The following is a 16,743-nucleotide window of genomic DNA, read 5'->3' on the forward strand; positions in this document are numbered from 1 at the left end:
TGTGCGTTGGGGCCGGGAAAGAGTGTAGAAAACTTGAATCGTATAAAAATCTTGCGCAAACGAGCACCCGCCGACGGCCGCGACGGAGATGGTCTTCTCACGGAGATGGAAGATGCGATACTTCTTACCACTGTGAGGCTTCTCATCTACGTCGCGCTTTCAACCGCCGCGTGTGAGATGTCATGCTCGAAATTGTGGAGGGAATGTAGGCAGTTCTGTGAACAGCTGGTATCTCCTCAGCGGAGCTGAGAAGATATACACATCACTCTACATCACATTTCCAATTTCGAGCATGATGAGTCACAGTGAAGCTTTCCACACACGCGGCGGTTTCGCGCCCGTCGGTGAATGCTCGCCGCGCGAGGCTATGCACAAACGCGCCTCTCTCTCCTCTCGTCATTCGTTCTTTTCGTCCCCGAGACGGGCATCATCCGCGCGTCTACGCGGAGGAAGCCGTGGGGGAGACGGGCGCCGACACGTGCGTCCAATCATTCTCACCTCCGCTGGCGGTGTGCCTCGACGATCCTCGCGTGGACGGCCTGGAGGTTTGCTGCTCGGGCGTCTGAAAGACGATGACGCCGTCGTCGTATGAATCGTCATCCGATGATTTGGCGGACTCCTCCGACGTGACGGAATCGTGCGCCGCGCGGGTGGTTAACCGGTTCAAACCTCGCGCGGTGACTGGTCGGTCGGGGCGGGGGGCGATGGCGTGGACGGCGTGGGCGGTGTTCATGACGCCGATGGCGGACGCCGGGCGGCGCGCGGGTGCGCCCTGCGGCGGCGTGAGCGCGAAGCCGTCGATTCGCAGCGCGAGCGACATCGATTCGGACAGGGCGGGTGAGGAGACCCTTTTGAACCCCGCCGCTCCGGGGTGCCGCGTGGGCGAGGGCCCGCCGCCAGCCATGGAGACGCCGCAGAGCAGGAGCTCCCCCTTGCGGCGCTCCGCGGCGGCGAGGCGCTCCTCGAGGTTGGCGCGCTTGTATTCGGAGAGCCTGCGGTTCTGAACCTCGTTGTTGGCGCAGGTGACGACGGCTCGGCGAATAAACTTGTGCGCCCTGTTCTGAATGTCAAAGATAACCTCGGATCTGCGCTCAGAGGCCATGAACTGCTCGGCTCTGAGCTTGGCGCCAGCCACCATGGGCTGGATGTGCTGCGAGAGCCTCTGACGCTCGACGACGATCGCGGCGCGCTCGTTCGTGAGCGCCGCGCGCTGCTGGCGGAGCCGAAGGTCGAGGCTGCGGAGGTAGTCGGCGGCGGCTTGCTTCGACTGAATCCCGGCGGCGATGACGCGCGCGTCGAGAACCCTCGCCGCGCGCTTGTGCTCCGCGACGCGCACGGCGCGCTCGTTAAAGAAGGCCGCCTTGGACGCGACGATGTCCAGCTGCGCGTCGCGGCGGTGCGCGGCTCCAAAGATGCGATCGGAGAGTCGCCTCGCAATCGTCTCCGACTCGCGCGATCTTTCCAGCGCAATCGACTTGGCCCTCGCGGTGGCGTCCGCGGCGGCGAACTGGCGGTTGGCGAGTCGACGCTCGCGCTTCTGCGCCGCAGCCTCGAGCTTACGCTCGTACTGCGCCTGGAGCTCAGCCTGTCGGTGGGGAATTCGGCGGGGGAATTCGCGGCGGCGTCAGTCGGCGAGGGCGCCGTATTTCGGCGGTCAGAAAACACGTGTCGATTTGCGGTGCGAAGTCAACGCTCGAGGCTCGATGGCGCGTGCGTGGGAGAGATGGTGGGGTGCCACGGTTGGGGCGGGGCGGGGCGGGGCGCGCACCTTGCGGGCGTCGTTCCTCTCGGCGACGTGATCGACGCGGTCGATGAAAGCCTTCGCCTTGATCGCCTTGGCCCTGAGCCTGGACTCGCGAAGGGCCTCAGCCTCCTGCGAAGGAAGGGTCGGGTGGGGAGATCCGGTCAACACTTTTACCGCGCGAAGAAAACGGCCAGGGGAGAACCCTACGATCCGATGCGAGATCTCACCTTGAGCCGGCGGTTGATGGTGGAGCGAGTGTAGTGCTCGATGGTGGTCTTCATGCGAATCGCTGAGGATCGCTGTTCGTTGACGCGCTTGTTGTGGAGGGCGGCGGTCGCGGCCTTGCGCGCCTGCGCGGCAGCGACGAGGAGTTCGCGCCTCGCGTCCTTCTGCGGGTCAAAGTCAAAAGTTTGGGTCAGATTGCCGTGAGACGGGACGTGCGTCGCGTCGGAGAGCGGGGGTATCCGGGCCGTGCGAAACGCGATGAACGCCGCCACGCGGTCCTTCACGATGAGAATGCGTCGAATTCAACGAAACCGGGCGCGAAGCACGCATCGACGCCCGTCGCGGTCGACGCACGCGGCGGTGACAAACGCGCGGAGGGAAAAACCAAACGCATCATCTCACCTCCTCGGTGACGGCCTTGCGCTCCGGCTTCTCGCGAGCCTGGAGGCGCGCTGCGACGGAAGGGAGCGTTGCGCGGCGGTAGCCGGTGTGCACCGGCACCTTGATGACGATGGGGCACGCGGTCGTGGACATGGTGGGTCGCGTGTCGGGAGTGGTCCTGCGTGGGGTTGAATGACCGCCGCGAGTTTTGCGCAGCGTTTCTCGAGTTGACGTCGAAATGCTGGAAAATCCGAAAATCAGACGCAGCTCCTGTGACAAGACCTGGGCTAATACGATGACCTCCTCCCTCTGCTCCTCACGGGTACGACCGGGAAGCCTCGGCGTCCTCCTGCTCCTCCTGCCTGTCGCACATCGCGAGGTACTGCTCCTCCGACATCACCAAACCCAGCTTGCGCGCCGTCTCCATCGTCTCCGGCCTGGCGCGCACCTTGTATATCCACCCGGACTCGTCCGCCTTGATCGTCTTGTAAGCTTCGCTAATCGCCGCCTGGTTCACCGCCACGACCGCCGCCGCGAAGGGCAGGGTCAGGGGCCTGTCGCCGGTGGCGTTCGCCCACTGCGCGTGGTACAGCTCGTCGCTCGCGGTGCGCTTGAACCCCTCCCAGTGCAGCATGCACAGGGGCACGCCCTCCGGGATCTCGCCGCGAATGTCGACAAAGTGCCGAAAGGTTTGCTCCACGTGCCGCACGTCCCCGATGAGGTCGAAGGCTCGCGGGGTCAGGCCCACGGACATGACCACGGAGCCGTCGGGCGGGGAAGCGGATGTGTCCGGGCGGAGGATCTCGTGCGTTGAGGTGTACATCGGCGGCATGGCGGGAGCGTCGGTGGCGACGAGGCGCGCCCCGCGGTTGCCGAGGAGAAGGTGACGATGATGACGTGGTCTCTCCGCGGCGAGACGCTCCGTCGGGGCGGTCGCGTACCCGACGTAGGATGCGAGGGGGGCTCGCGCGGACGTCGACGCGGAAGACGCCGCGGAGGACGATGCGCGGCGAAGGAAGAGCGCGGTGGACATGACGACGGCGGTGGTTTCTGGTGTGTGCCGTCGGCGTCTCCGGGGGCCCGTCAAGTGGGCACACGGCTCGTCTCGCTCCGACCAAATCTTGGCGTGTCAAAAATCACCTCACGTCGCCTCGTGCATGAATGCTCATACGGCGATATTTCACAGAATGGTGTTAGATTTTACATCATCTCACTATCCCGTATTCGCCTTTGTGGTGAAAACGTGGAAATGCGTGCGGATCGGACGAGCTCACGGAGCCAGGCTTTCTGTTAGGGATTTCTCTCCGCTCGCCGCCGCCCAAAGGCTACGGCGCTGCGGCAGCCGGGAGCGCCCCGGGGACCGAAGCGGGGTGTTCGACTGACCGAACGCGTCGAGGAAAGGAGAGTGCCCGCGCGCTTTCTCCGACCGACGTCACCGACCAACCCCGGCGGCGCCCGGGGCTCGGCCCATCGGAGGGCGCCTTCGCTCGTGTCGGCGGCGGACGCTTTTTCTCCACGCCGAGTTGGTTGGTTGACGGCGCGGTGACGTACGAAGGGCCATGCCTCCCACCGCTTCGCCCGCCGGCTCCCAGCAGGGTAGGAACAATGCCGAGCCGCTGGAGTTCAGCAAGGCGCCGTTCAACGAGCTGAACGCCCCGCGCAAGATCCGCAGCGTGCGCTTCTCGCTGATGTCCCCGCAGGAGATTGGAAAGTGCGGTGTGTTCCACGTGTTCGAGCGCAACCTGTATCAGATGCCCCAGAGGGTCCCGCTCAAGAACGGCATCCTGGATCCGCGCATGGGGACCACGGATAAGAAAGGAACGGAGTGCGCGACGTGCAAGGGCAAGCTCATCGACTGCGCCGGGCACTTCGGCTACGTCAAGCTCGAGTTGCCCGTCTTTCACATCGGCTACTTCAAGAACATAATCGCCATCCTCCAGCAGGTGTGCAAGGAGTGCAGCCGCGTGATGCTCCCGGAGGAGGAGCGCCAGCAGTACTTGAAGCGCTTTCGTAACCCGCGGCTCGAGATCGTCCCCAAACGCGCGCTGTCGAAGAAGCTCGCGGACAAGTGCAAGCGATGCAGGATCTGCCCCTCCTGCGGCGCGGCAAACGGCGCGGTCAAACGCACGGGCGCCAGCCTAAAGATCGTGCACGAGAAGTACAGCAAAAACCCGGAGTTGATGGAGGCGTACGTGAAAGAGTTCGAGGAGGCGGTGAAGCACAACGACCAGCTCAAGGCGAACTTGGCGAGGGTTCAGGACGACCTCAACCCCATCCGCGTGGAGTCGATCCTCTCGAAGATCTCGCCGATGGACTGCGAGCTGCTGGACGTAGCCGACCGACCGGAGCACCTCATCCTCACCCACCTGCCGGTCCCGCCCGTGTGTATCCGCCCCAGCGTGGAGATGGAAGGACAGGCTGGGAGCAACGAGGACGACATCACCATGAAGCTCATACAGATCATCGAGGTGAACAACGTGCTCAGGCAGGGCCTGGAGAAGGGCCTCGCGATCAACAACCTGATGGAGAACTGGGATTTTCTGCAGATCCAGTGCGCGATGTACATCAACTCCGAGCTTCCCGGTCTGTCCGCGCAGTACCAGGGCCCGGGTAAGCCCCTGCGGGGGTTCGTGCAGAGGCTCAAGGGCAAGCAGGGTCGTTTTCGGGGAAACCTATCCGGAAAAAGAGTCGACTTTAGCGGCCGCACGGTCATCTCGCCCGATCCCAACCTGCGCATCGACGAGGTCGGGGTGCCGATGCACATCGCGAAGATGATGACCTACCCGGAGGTTGTGTCCAGGCACAACATCGAGATGATCCGCGAGCGCGTTCGCAACGGGATGAACAAGCACCCCGGGGCTAACTTTGTGCGATTTAAATCCGGCGGGACCCAGTACCTCAAGTACGGCGACCGCAGGCGCGTCGCCAGCGAGCTCAAGTACGGCGACGTGGTGGAGAGGCACCTCCACGACGGCGACGTGCTGCTGTTCAACCGCCAGCCCTCGCTGCACAAGATGTCCATCATGGCGCACAGAGCTCGGGTCATGCCGTGGCGAACTCTTCGTTTCAACGAGTGCGTGTGCACCCCGTACAACGCGGACTTTGACGGCGACGAGATGAACATTCACTGCCCGCAGACGGAAGAGGCGAGGGCGGAGGCGATCAACCTCATGAGCGTCCACAACAACCTGTGCACGCCCAAGAATGGCGAGATTTTGGTCGCCGCGACGCAGGATTTTCTCACAGCGTCTTACATCCTCACGGCGCGCGATCACTTTTTGGATCGAGCGCAGGTTGGCGCGCTCATCGCGTACATGGGCGACGCCCTCATGGCGGTCGATCTGCCCACGCCCGCGATCATCAAGCCCGTGGAGTTGTGGACGGGGAAACAGCTGTTCAGCGTCTTGATCCGCCCCAGGGCTGTCGATAGGGTTTTCGTCAACCTGGAAGTCGCGGAGAAGAACTACAGCAAAAAGGACACGAGGCACATGTGCCCGCGAGACGGCTACGTGTGCATACAAAACTCGGAGATCATGTGCGGGCAGCTCGGCAAGGCGACGCTGGGCAGCGGTAACAAGAACGGCCTGTTTTACGTCCTCAACAGCGAGTACGGCAGCGAGCAGACGGCGTCGTGCATGAACAGGGTGGCGAAGCTCTCCGCGAGGTGGCTCGGCACCCGCGGCTTCTCCGTCGGCATCGACGACGTCACCCCGGGGCACAGGCTGCAGGACGAGAAGGGCAAGGTGGTCGACCGCGGCTACGGCGCCTGCGACGAGCGCATCGAGGCTTTCAAGCGGGGCACGCTCGCGCTGCAGCCGGGGTGCAACGCCGAGCAAACCCTCGAGGCGGAGGTGCTCGGAATTCTCTCCACGGTAAGAGAAACCGCCGGGAACGTGTGCCTCGACGAGCTCCCGCGCCACAACGCCCCACTCATCATGGCGCTCTGCGGCAGCAAGGGATCCACCATCAACATCTCCCAGATGGTGGCGTGCGTCGGGCAGCAAGCCGTGGGTGGCACGAGGCCCCCGGACGGATTCGCGGAGCGTTCGCTGCCGCACTTCAAACGCGGCGAGAAGACCCCGGCGGCGAAGGGTTTCGTCGCAAACTCGTTCTTCAGCGGGATGCGACCCACCGAGTTCTTCTTCCACACGATGGCCGGCCGCGAGGGCCTCGTCGACACCGCGGTGAAGACGGCGGAGACTGGGTACATGTCGCGCAGGCTCATGAAAGCGCTCGAGGACTTGTCCCTGAGGTACGACGGCACCGTGCGCAACAGCACCGGCGGGATCGTCCAGCTGTCCTACGGTGACGACGGCATGGAGCCCACGGAGATGGAGGGCGCGGACGCTCAGCCCGTGGAGTTTCCGCGGCTCCTGCAGCACGTGAAAGGGCTGGTGCCACGCGCCGGGAGCGGGCTCGTGGGCGAGGAGGACGTGCGCGCGGCGCTGGCGAAGATCGGCGTGAGCTGGGACGAGGACGGCGAGGCCGACGCCGCGATGGCCATCAAGGGTAACATGGACGTCGTCGCGGGGGGAAGGCAGGCGGCCGCGGCGAAGGCTTTCGTGAAGGCGAAGAAGGAGATCGTCGTCGCGAACGAGAGGGTTTCGAGGTCCGCCCGGGCTGACACCGGGAAAATAGTGGAGCGCAAGTCGCCGCCCGCTCGCCGAGGCTCCGCCCCGGCCGTGAAGGTCAAGGAGGAGAAGAACGAAGACGTCGTCAAGGAGGTGGCGTCGCCTCCCGCGAAGGCGGCGAGACGAAGCAGCCGGCGGCTCAGCGGGGGAGAGAAGGAGCCGCCCGAGTCGAAGAAGGAGCCTCCTCCCACGCCGACGCGCTCAAGCGCGAGGGCGTCGGGGCGAGGCGCGCGGTCCGGCGCCGCCGTCGCCGCCGCCGCCGCCGCGATGGGCTCCGCCGACGTCTGCGCCAACGGCCACGCCTCCGAGGAGGAGGAAAAGCCCGCGGGGAAGAAGCTCGCGCCTCAGAGTCATTCACGGAAAATCGCGGTCGCGAAGGCTGAGATGCACACCAGAGCCGCGGCGATGAACAACGAAGACGGCGCCCACAAGATCAAGGACGGCATGAGCGTCAAGTTCAAGCACGACCTCGTCCGCTTCGCCCGTGCCAACCTGGTCCGCGTGGGGAAGCCCGAAGGCCACGGCGTCGGGGTCACCAAAGCCCAGCTCGACGAGTTTTTAGAGCGGTGCGTGCGTAAGTACAGCGCCAAGCGCATCGAGCCCGGCAGCGCCGTCGGCGCGGTCGGCGCGCAATCCATCGGCGAGCCGGGGACGCAGATGACCCTGAAGACCTTCCACTTCGCGGGCGTCGCGTCCATGAACGTCACCCTCGGTGTGCCCCGCATCAAGGAGATTATCAACGCGGCGAAGAACATCTCGACGCCGATCATCACGGCGACGCTCGAGTGCGACGACAACGTCAAGGCTGCGCGGGTGGTCAAGGGCCGGGTGGAGAAGACGACCCTCGGGGAGGTGTGCAAGTTCATCGACGTGGTGTACAACCCGAGCGCGTGCTACGTCGAGGTTTGCCTCGACCCCGCGGTCATCTCCGCACTGCAGCTGGACGTGACCGTGGAGTCGGTGCGACACTCGCTAATCACCGCGCCCAAGCTGAAGCTCAAGGCCAACACGGTGCTTCACGCGGGGGAGAACTTGATTCACGTGCTGCCCCCCGATGAGGAGTCCAAGAGTAAGGCGGCCGCCGCGCAAGGGGCCGCCGCGTACAGACGCGCGCTCTTCCACTTGCAGACGCTTCGAACCGCGGTTCCCAACGTCATCGTGCAGGGCATCCCCAGCGTGTCTCGCGCCGTGATCAACGACGTGGGCCAAGGGAAGTACAACCTCGTGGTGGAGGGTACCAACCTGCAGGCGGTGATGGGCGTGGAAGGGGTCAAGGGCACGCACACCACCACGAACCACGTCATGGAGGCTGAGCGCACTCTGGGCATCGAGGCGGCTAGGTCCTGCATCATAAAGGAGATCAACGACACGATGAAAGCGCACGGCATGTCAATCGACGCTCGTCACTCCATGCTCCTGGCGGACGTGATGACGTACAAGGGGGAGGTACTCGGCATCACGCGATTCGGCATGGCGAAGATGAAGGACAGCGTCCTCATGCTCGCGTCGTTCGAGAAGACCACGGACCACCTCTTCGACGCGGCGCTGCACGGCAGGACGGATACCATCGACGGCGTGAGCGAGTGCATAATCATGGGTATACCCATGCCCGTGGGCACCGGCATGTTCAAGCTACAGCACCGCGCGATGAGACTGGAGACGATGGACGAGGAGGAACGGGAAGAGGAGGACGCCGTCGTCGCGTCCGACGGTAAGGGCGCCGCGAGTTCGGTGGAGATCACCGAGCTCGAGGAGGCGGCGGCGGGTGCCAACTCCAACGCCGCGGAGCTCGGCGGCGGCGGCGCGGGCCGCGTCGGGGCCAGTCTCACGATTGAGTCGAAGGAGGATCTCGTGCTGCCCAAGCGGCCGCCGCTGCTGCTGGCCCGCCTCATGGAGGAGGAGCGCAAGATCATGTGCGGACAGTGCTAAAACCCTTAGCTAGCGTCGATGATATCACGATGGAGTAACTTTTACCCGAGCGATGATGATATTACAACAGAGAGTCCCGCGCGCTCGACTCGTCGAAGTCGGTGTTGCCCAGCGTCTCCTCCTTGTGCTTGCGTAACAAACTCGTGAGGCGCTCCTGAAGCGTGGGGATGCCCCACCCCTCAAACGCGCTCGTAGCCGTCGCGTTCGGGATTTTCGCGATTGCCTCGTTCGCCTCTCTCACGTCTTCCTCGTTCCACAGCTCCTGCGCCTCCGGGTCCGTGACTCCCCCCAGCACGGGCACCAGCGCGGCTTTGGACAAGACGTCGATCCACGGCCTGCGGTGCGCGAACTGTTCGTACAGCGACTCGCGCAGTTCCAGCTGGTCCGCGATGGATGTTCCGGACAGCCCGGACAGGTCCGTGACAAACACCACGCACGTGGGAAGGTGCTCGAGCGTGGCGATGGTGAGCAGCTCGATCTTGTTGCGGTCGCGGTCGGCGCGGTTGATCAGCCCGGGGGTGTCGGTGACTATGTGCCGCTCCGTCTCCACGAAGAAGTGCCCCATCTTTATCCCCTTGGTCGTGAACGGATAGTTGTTGATCTCCGACTTGCCGCTGGACAGCGCCTGCACCAGCGAGCTCTTGCCGACGTTCGGCGCCCCAACCAGCGCCACGGTGGGCGTCTCCAGCTCAGCCACCGGCAGCCTGCGAAGCATCTTGGCGATGGACTTCAGATCGTCGACGCACCGCCCGTGTTTGGCGTAATACGCCTCCATCTCGTTCATGCCCTTCTCCGTCGTCGCCTTCATCTCCGCTGATTGTCGCTGATTGTTGACCTGCGCCGCGTACCCCTTTCCGATGCCGTACAGTCCTTTTCGCATCACGTCCACCGCCTCCACCGTGGCGCGATACTTCTTGTCGCTCAGCGTGAGCTCGAGTAAAGCGCGCTCGAAGGGGTGGAACCTGTCGGGGTTGGGGAATCCCTTGACGTAGGTCTTGAGCGGCGTGCAGTAGGCGGAGGTCATCGCCTCGAGGCGCTTGACCCCGAGGCTCTTCTCTCGCGCGGCGTCCTTCAGCCCCTTGCCGGGAGTGGCGCGCGTCGCCCTCTTACGAGCCGACGCCTTGAGCTCCGCCGCGGCGGCGACGCTCGGGAGCCTGGTGAAGATGCCCGGGCGGTAGCTCCTTCGCTCGAGATTAGTCTCCGGTGCCCGCTCCTCCGGGGACGCGTCCTCGCCGTCCGCGGATTCTCTCTCGCCCGGCGCCGCCGCTCGATCCTCGCTCGCGGTCGACGCCGAGCGCGCGGCGGCGAAGACGACGAGCGGCGCCGCGCCCCTGACTTCGCTCGGCCGCCGATGTCGCGTCGCCACGTACCCATGCCGCGTCGCCGCCGCCCTCGCGCTGTTTCGCCACGGGTCACGCGCGCCGCGGATCGCCCTCGACGCCGCCGGCTGACTCGACGCGCACGATCGCGAGGCGCACCGCATGGACGCCAACCTCGCGAGCATCGAACGGACGACGGAGCGTTCGCGAAGCGTCGAGGGAACGCGTCGAGGTCCAGCCGCCGGGGCGAATGTGGCGGTCGACAGCCAGGGGACGGCACCTGGTCAGGAGGTCATCACTGCCGTGATAACTCACGCCTGGCATCATCCGACGCTCCGCCGTTTGAAAAACGATCGGCGATGTCAGATCCCCGTCGCACAGGTGGGACGCGCGAGGGTCCGACACCCCGATGTTCGAGCCCGACCTCGGGCCGATGCCCGACGACGACGACGACGAACTCAACGACGAACTCAACGACATCGGGCTTCTGACGCGCGAAGCACCGGCGGCCAAGACCACGAAGGCCAAGTCCGCCCCGCGCGAAAAGCCAGCGCCAAAGTCGAGCGCGTGGGAGCTCACCGGCAACGCCGAGCTCGACGCGCTTTTCCAGTCGTCCACGCTCACGGCGAGGTCCCTCAACGTCGCCGCGTCCAGGCCGTCCACGACGGGGCCGTCGCAGGGCAAGCCGCTTCGGAGTACTCCGGTGGAGGTGCCCATCTCGCGAGCCGAAAAGATCCTCGCCAAGCTCGCCGAGCAGAAGGAGGAGGACGACAAGGAGAGCAAGAAGCTCGACCGCCAGCGCAAGCGCGTCGAGGACGACGCGAGGGCGGAGGCCGCGGCGGCGAGCGCGCGCGCCGCCGCCGAGGCCCACGACGCACGCGTCGAGGCCCAGCTCGCGGGTGCCATCCAACTCGGACGAGACGTCAAGGAGAAAGCCGCGAGGGTCGAAGCCGCGCTCGCCGACGCCGGAGACGGATCGGACGAGACGCCGTCGCCTCGTGACGTCGCGCGCGCGCTCCGTGACGACGCCTTCGAGCCCGACACCCACAGCCGCCCCGGGTCCGATCCGCGCGACAGCTGTGTCGCGAACATGCCGAGGAGCGTGAGGGACGCGCCCTCGGACGCTTCGGCGTTTGCAAGCGCCGCAGAGGCGGATGCCAAACGACGAGGCGCCGACGCGGGCGACGCCGTCGCGCACGCGCTGAGGGAAGCGATCGTCGGCGGGTGGCTCGAGCAGAGGTTCCTCATCGCGCGGCGCGACGGGGAAGCGGCGGGGGCGGCGGGGGGGGCGGGGGAAGGGGAGGCGAAGCGAAAGGACTCTTCGCCGGTGATGTCCGTCGTCGGCGGCGTCATGCGCTCCGCCGCCGCCGCCATCCTCGGGACCGGCTCGCGCGCGAGAGAGAGCGTCTCCCCCGCCGCGCTCGTTCGCGCGCCGCCCCTGTGCGCCGAGGACACCGCGCGATGGCTGTTCCAAACGGCGACGGCGCCGTCGTCGGCGAGAGACGCTTCGTGGGTGACGATTTGCGCGAGAAACGCCTTGTACGCGTCGCTCGGTTTCGAACCAAACCCCGCACTCGCGCCGGCTCCGCGTTGGCTCTGCGGCACCCCAACGCTCCGTGCGCCCCCCGCGGTGCCCTGGCGGATCAAGGCTTCGGACATCATCGGCGCGTTGGGCGCGTGCGGCGTCGTCGTGGATGTCGACGCCCTGGGCGAGAGTCTCGGAAAGGAGAGCCGGGGCGGGGCGGGGGCGGGCGTCGGCGAGCCTTCCTCGCGAACGGCGTCGAAGCGGAAGCGCCCGGCGGCGGCGACGACGGGCGGTGAGGGCGACGGGCTATGCGCGTTGTCCGGCCGGGGCGAGGGCGATCGCGAGGCGACGGTTCAGCTGTACCAGGACAAAGAGCGGCGTCGGCTCCGACCGCAGATTTTCGCCGCGATTCAAATCGCCGGGGCGGCGGCGGCGGCGGCTCGATGGACCCCGCGTCGCCGCTTCGCCTCCGCGACGGTGACCCCGGTCAAGGGCTCCGCACCCCCCGCTTCCGCCGCTAACGCCGTTCGCGAGGAAGGCCCGCACTGCTGGGTCAGGGACGATCCCGAGGGCGCCGCCGACTTGCTGGCGGTGCTGGCGGGTTTGCGAATCGACCCGAGAGCCGGGGCGCTCCGCGCGGCGGTGGACCACTGCGCCGAGAACCTCCTCGCCGCCGCCGCGCTCGGCTGCGACGGCGACGAGTGGCGCGCGTTCCGGTCGGCCGCCGCGTCGAAGCTCGCGAAAGTCGGCCCCACCCACGCGGCTCGCCTCGCCGCCATCCGCTGGATTCCATGGTCGAATCGCAAGGAGCAGGAGGTTCAGGACCTCGCCGCGCTCGTCGCCATCGAACACATCGTTCCCCTCATCCTTCAGCGGCTCGAGGCGGACGATTTAGGCCCCGCGCCGAGTGGCACGAATGCGCTGGCTAAGAAGAAGAAGCCCAGGCCAAATCCCAAGGCGAAGAAGCCCGCCGAGAAGAGCGACGACGTCGACGCGTGGCAGAGGAGGGCGGTTCAGGCGCTGGATCCCATTCGCGTGGACGTCGAGTCCGACGTGGACGCCGCGTGGGCGATTCACACGGCGATGCACCTCGCGGACATCGTCCTGCACGCGGGCACCCTGGGCGGCGGCGCCGGTCTGCGGGGCGGGAGCCTGGGCGCGAACGGCGCGCCGAGAACCCCGGGGAAGGAAGCCGCGGAGAGCGCTTCGCTGGACGCGGCGGCGGAGTCGTTCATGCAGTTTCTGAAGCGGACCAAGGCTAACATCCCGCGCAGCGGCAAGACGGCGATGAACGCGCTCAAGAACCTGGCGGTCGTCATCTTCACGAGGCAGCAACGGGCGGAGCAGCTGCGCAGGACCAAGACGGAACACGAGAGGGCAAACTCCTCCGACGACGACGACGACGGGGAGGACGAGGACGAGTAGGCGTCGGATTTGTCGTCATAAACATCAGTCGTGAACATCGCGCGAATTCTCACTCGACGGCTGAGACGAGATGTATCCCAACGAGATCACATCGTCGCCCCGCACATGTCACCGCCTCCGTCCCTCCATCGCCGCGATGAACTCGCTCACCGCCGCGGCGCGACCGGCGGCGTCGAGCGACGTCAAACGCCGCGCCAAATCCGCCGTCGACGTCCCTTTCCATTCCGCCATCGCGGCGAGGACCTCGTCGGCGGCGGCCGCGCGTCTCGCCTCCTCCGCGGCCCTCTCCGCGGCCCTCTCCGCGGCAGCCTTAGACGCCGCGACGGCGGCTTCGTCCCTCGCGCGTTGCTCCGCCTCTGCGTCGAACCCTTGCCGCCTCGCGACGGCGACGGCTCTGTGGCTCCGCGCCGTCTCGCGACCCCCCGGGCCGTCGTCTCCGACGATGTTGTCGTGACGGTGCTCATGGACGACCCGGTCCTCGCCGCGGGTGAACATGCGGCGGCCGAGGTCGCCCCCGTCCTCCTCCTCGCGTCGCTCCTCCTCCTCCGCGACGATCCGCAGCCTCCGCCTCTGCGGCGGCGGCTGCGGGTCCCGCGACGGGTCACCCCCGCGGCTGCCACCACCGCCGCTGGAACCGCCGCTCGCGCGACGCCAACCCCCACCCTCCGCGGAGCCCCTCTGCGACTCGACCGCGGCGGCCAGGCCCTGGCCCTGGCCCTCGCGCGCGACCCCGTCGGCGTCTTTTTTGTCAGCCTCCGCTTTCGCCCTCGCCGCCGCTTCAATCTCCGCCGCGCTCTTAATCTCGAACGCGTATTCCGCAGCGCTCCTTCGCTCCCGATCCACTAAGGACTGCATGCGGGTGATCTCCTCGTTCGCCAGCGTGAACATGTTGGACAGGCCGAAGAGCTCGCCCTGGTGCTGCTTATCGCCCTGCACTCCCTCGAAGTATCGCCGCTCCTTACTCGCGTCCACCGCCACGTTGGACTGCTGCTGCTTGTACACCTGCCGCTGGTACACCATCTCCTCGATCGTCCCCGCGGCGAGGAGGCGGTACACGTCGACGTCGCGCCTCTGCCCGATGCGGTACGCCCTGTCCTGCGCCTGTGCGTCCTTCGCCGGGTTCCAGTTGGGGTCGAAGATGACGACTCGATTCGCCGATGTTATGTTCAACCCGACCCCGCCGGCGCCCGTGGATAAGAGAAAGACGAACAGGGACTCGCTGGCGTTGAAATCGTCCACGAGCTTCTGCCTGTCCTTCCCCGCCGTGCTTCCGTCGAGCCGCGCGTACACGTACCCCCGCTGGGTGAGAAACTTTTCTAGCACGGTGAGCAGCCGCGCGCTCGTCGAAAATAACAACACCTTGTCCCGCTGCCGGTGCCACAACGAGAGAAGTTTCTCGAGGGCGAGGAGCTTGCCGCAGTTGGTGGCGTCGCCGAGGCGGGCAAAATCCATGTCCGGGTGGTCCGCGCCGCCCACGAGGTGCGCGTCCTCCCCGAGCGCGGCGCGAGCCACGACCCGGGCCTTCTCAAACTTTTCCCTCGCCTCGTCGTTTCCGTATTCATCCTCGGGATCGGGCTTCAGCAACTCGAGGTGGTTGCTCACCTTGATGAGCGTTTGCATCAACGGGAAGGTCATGCAGTACGGGCACAGGTACCCGTTGCGCGCCGTGACGTGCTTCTCGTGATCGTAGGATCTCCATATCGGCGCGGGTCCCGTGCATTCCTGGTAGCAGCACCTCGCTCGCTTCTCGCCGCTGCCGCAGTCGCACGGTTCCTCGTGGCGAATCAACAGCTGGAACTCCTCCATCTCCAGGAGCCTCCTCGACGCGCGAATCTGCAGCGCGGACATGTCGCAGAAGACGACGTTGTCAGCCTTCTGCGGGAGCTGATCCGCCAGCGTGTCCTTCTTGGTTCGCTTCAGCATGTATTTTCGAAGCAGCCGCCTGAGCTGCTCCGCCTTGTCTCGGCCTCGGCCCAGGGTGGTATCGTCCACCCCGTGCCTCTGCGCCTGCTGCATCACCTTCGAGTAGTACTCCTTGAAATGCTTCACGTCCCCCAACGATCCCGGGTACGCCCAGTCGAACAGACACCAGAGCTCGTCGTAGGAATTCTGCATGACGGTACCGGACAGCCCGAACCTACGCTCCTTCTGTAACGAGTACGCCGCTTCGTACCGTTTCGTTTTATCGTTTTTGAGCGAATGGGCCTCGTCAAAGACGCACGCGGACCACGTCCTGGCCGCGAAAGCGTCCGAGTTTCTCACCAACGTGTCGTACGTGGTGAGCACGATCTCGCACCGGCTGCCATCCGCGATGGATCGCGTCCACGCGTCGTCACGCGATTGGCCGTGGACCCTCTCGGTGCAGAACTCGCCCCCCGGGAGCATCCGGCCCCACCGCTTCAGCTCAGTCTCCCAGTTGTCCAGCACGCTCATCGGGCACACTACTAACGCGGGCGGCGGCGACGGGTTCGCTCGCGGCGATCGGAGCACCGCGGCGAGGAACGCCACCGTCTGTATCGTCTTACCTAAACCCATGTCGTCGGCGAGCACCCCGCCCCTCTTACTGGCCCAGAGCGCGTACAGGAAACGCACGCCGTCTCGCTGGTACTCCCTCAGGTGGCAGTTCAGCGCGGCCGGGACGTACAGGGCGTCCTCCTCCTCCGTGGTGCCGAGGGGTGCCGAGGGTGCCGAGGGTGCCGAGGGTGCCGCGTCTCCCCTCTCCCCTCGGCTCTCCGGCTTTCCGGCTCCGAGCGTCTCGTCCCATTCCCTCGACGGCGGGCCGAGGACGAGGTCGCCGGCTTCCTCCGCGGATTGGACCGAGCGGAACTGGCCCGGGCCCCCCGCGACGGGCGCGAAGGCGTCGACTTCCCCCACGGGCACCTGCGCGATGAGTCGTCGGGAGGTAAGGTGAGAAGGCGGGTCGCGAGCGTGGAAAGTTTCGGCGGAAAGTGGGCACCCCCGAGGGATCTCGGCGCGTTCGAGGCGAGGCGGTCGCGCTGGGATGCGAGGGTTCTCACCGCGCATCGGTCCATGACTTCGTCGAGCTCCTGCGAGCCCCACAGCGGCTCATCCGGCGGACCCTCCGAGTCGTCGGATGATTCCGCGTCGTCGCCCCGGGGCGCGCTTCGACGCCCCGACGGCGCTCCGTTCGCGTCGTCGTCGCGTTCCTCCTCCTGCGCGTCGCCCTCCACGCTTCGTCGCTTCTCTCGTTCCTCCTCGCGGTCCAGCGACTCGTGCCGAGCGGTCGTCTCCGCGAGGAGCTCCGCGAGGGTGAGCTGCGACGGCGTGTGGACGGTCGAGGGCGGTCAGACGGCGCGCGCGAGGAGGGGTCGAGGGAGGCTCGGGCGTCACGAAATCGACGTCGTTCCCGCGTCGTTGGTTCGGTCGGGACGGGCGGATCTGGCTGCGGGCGTACCTTGCGCGCGGGGCCCTGGGAGTCGCCGAGTCCCTGCGAGCCGGACACCGTCCGCCTGAGCTCGTCGCCCCCCACCGGGGGCAAGGTCCTGAGCAAACCCAGGAGCTCCTCGGGGCGCGGCATGGGACGAACGAGTCACCGAGACTGAA

At 66.3% G+C, this 16,743-nt stretch overlaps 6 protein-coding genes across 6 annotated transcripts; 2 read left to right on the top strand and 4 right to left on the bottom strand.

Annotated features, from left to right (window-relative positions):
* Positions 1-17: 17 nt before the first annotated feature.
* MICPUN_58387 (hypothetical protein) lies at positions 18-2,503 on the bottom strand (the record flags this gene model as incomplete). The annotated part of the gene is made up of 4 exons (XM_002502365.1): positions 18-1,585; positions 1,769-1,873; positions 1,972-2,247; positions 2,372-2,503. 4 exons carry the CDS (start codon positions 2,501-2,503, stop codon positions 440-442), a joined length of 1,659 nt encoding a protein of 552 aa, XP_002502411.1. The 3' UTR covers positions 18-439.
* A 97-nt stretch (positions 2,504-2,600) lies between these two features.
* Positions 2,601-3,425, bottom strand: MICPUN_108219 (predicted protein). The gene has a single exon (XM_002502366.1). The coding sequence runs from the start codon at positions 3,381-3,383 to the stop codon at positions 2,667-2,669; it is 717 nt and encodes a 238-aa protein (XP_002502412.1). The 5' UTR covers positions 3,384-3,425; the 3' UTR covers positions 2,601-2,666.
* Positions 3,426-3,909: 484 nt separating this feature from the next.
* Positions 3,910-8,910, top strand: MICPUN_82079 (predicted protein; the record flags this gene model as incomplete). Its single annotated transcript, XM_002501986.1, has 2 exons — positions 3,910-6,768; positions 7,330-8,910. 2 exons carry the CDS (start codon positions 3,910-3,912, stop codon positions 8,908-8,910), a joined length of 4,440 nt encoding a protein of 1,479 aa, XP_002502032.1.
* Positions 8,911-9,220: 310 nt separating this feature from the next.
* On the bottom strand, positions 9,221-9,970 carry MICPUN_75968 (predicted protein; the record flags this gene model as incomplete). The annotated part of the gene is made up of 1 exon (XM_002502367.1): positions 9,221-9,970. A coding segment is annotated over one exon (750 nt), but the record flags the coding sequence as incomplete, so codon positions are not given.
* A 668-nt stretch (positions 9,971-10,638) lies between these two features.
* Positions 10,639-13,179, top strand: MICPUN_58391 (predicted protein; the record flags this gene model as incomplete). Its single annotated transcript, XM_002501987.1, has 1 exon — positions 10,639-13,179. The coding sequence occupies one exon, from the start codon at positions 10,639-10,641 to the stop codon at positions 13,177-13,179; it is 2,541 nt and encodes an 846-aa protein (XP_002502033.1).
* Positions 13,180-13,287: 108 nt separating this feature from the next.
* On the bottom strand, positions 13,288-16,717 carry MICPUN_58392 (SNF2 super family; the record flags this gene model as incomplete). The annotated part of the gene is made up of 3 exons (XM_002502368.1): positions 13,288-16,059; positions 16,197-16,454; positions 16,595-16,717. 3 exons carry the CDS (start codon positions 16,715-16,717, stop codon positions 13,288-13,290), a joined length of 3,153 nt encoding a protein of 1,050 aa, XP_002502414.1.
* Positions 16,718-16,743: the final 26 nt, after the last annotated feature.

The sequence above is a fragment of the Micromonas commoda genome, chromosome 5, assembly GCF_000090985.2.
Source record: "Micromonas commoda chromosome 5, complete sequence".
Taxonomy (NCBI): Eukaryota; Viridiplantae; Chlorophyta; class Mamiellophyceae; order Mamiellales; family Mamiellaceae; genus Micromonas; species Micromonas commoda.

Bases quoted from the DNA above. Each gene is read 5' to 3' on its own strand.
- MICPUN_108219 (XM_002502366.1), bottom strand. From the start codon at position 3,383: ATGTCCACCGCGCTCTTCCTTCGCCGCGCATCGTCCTCCGCGGCGTCT.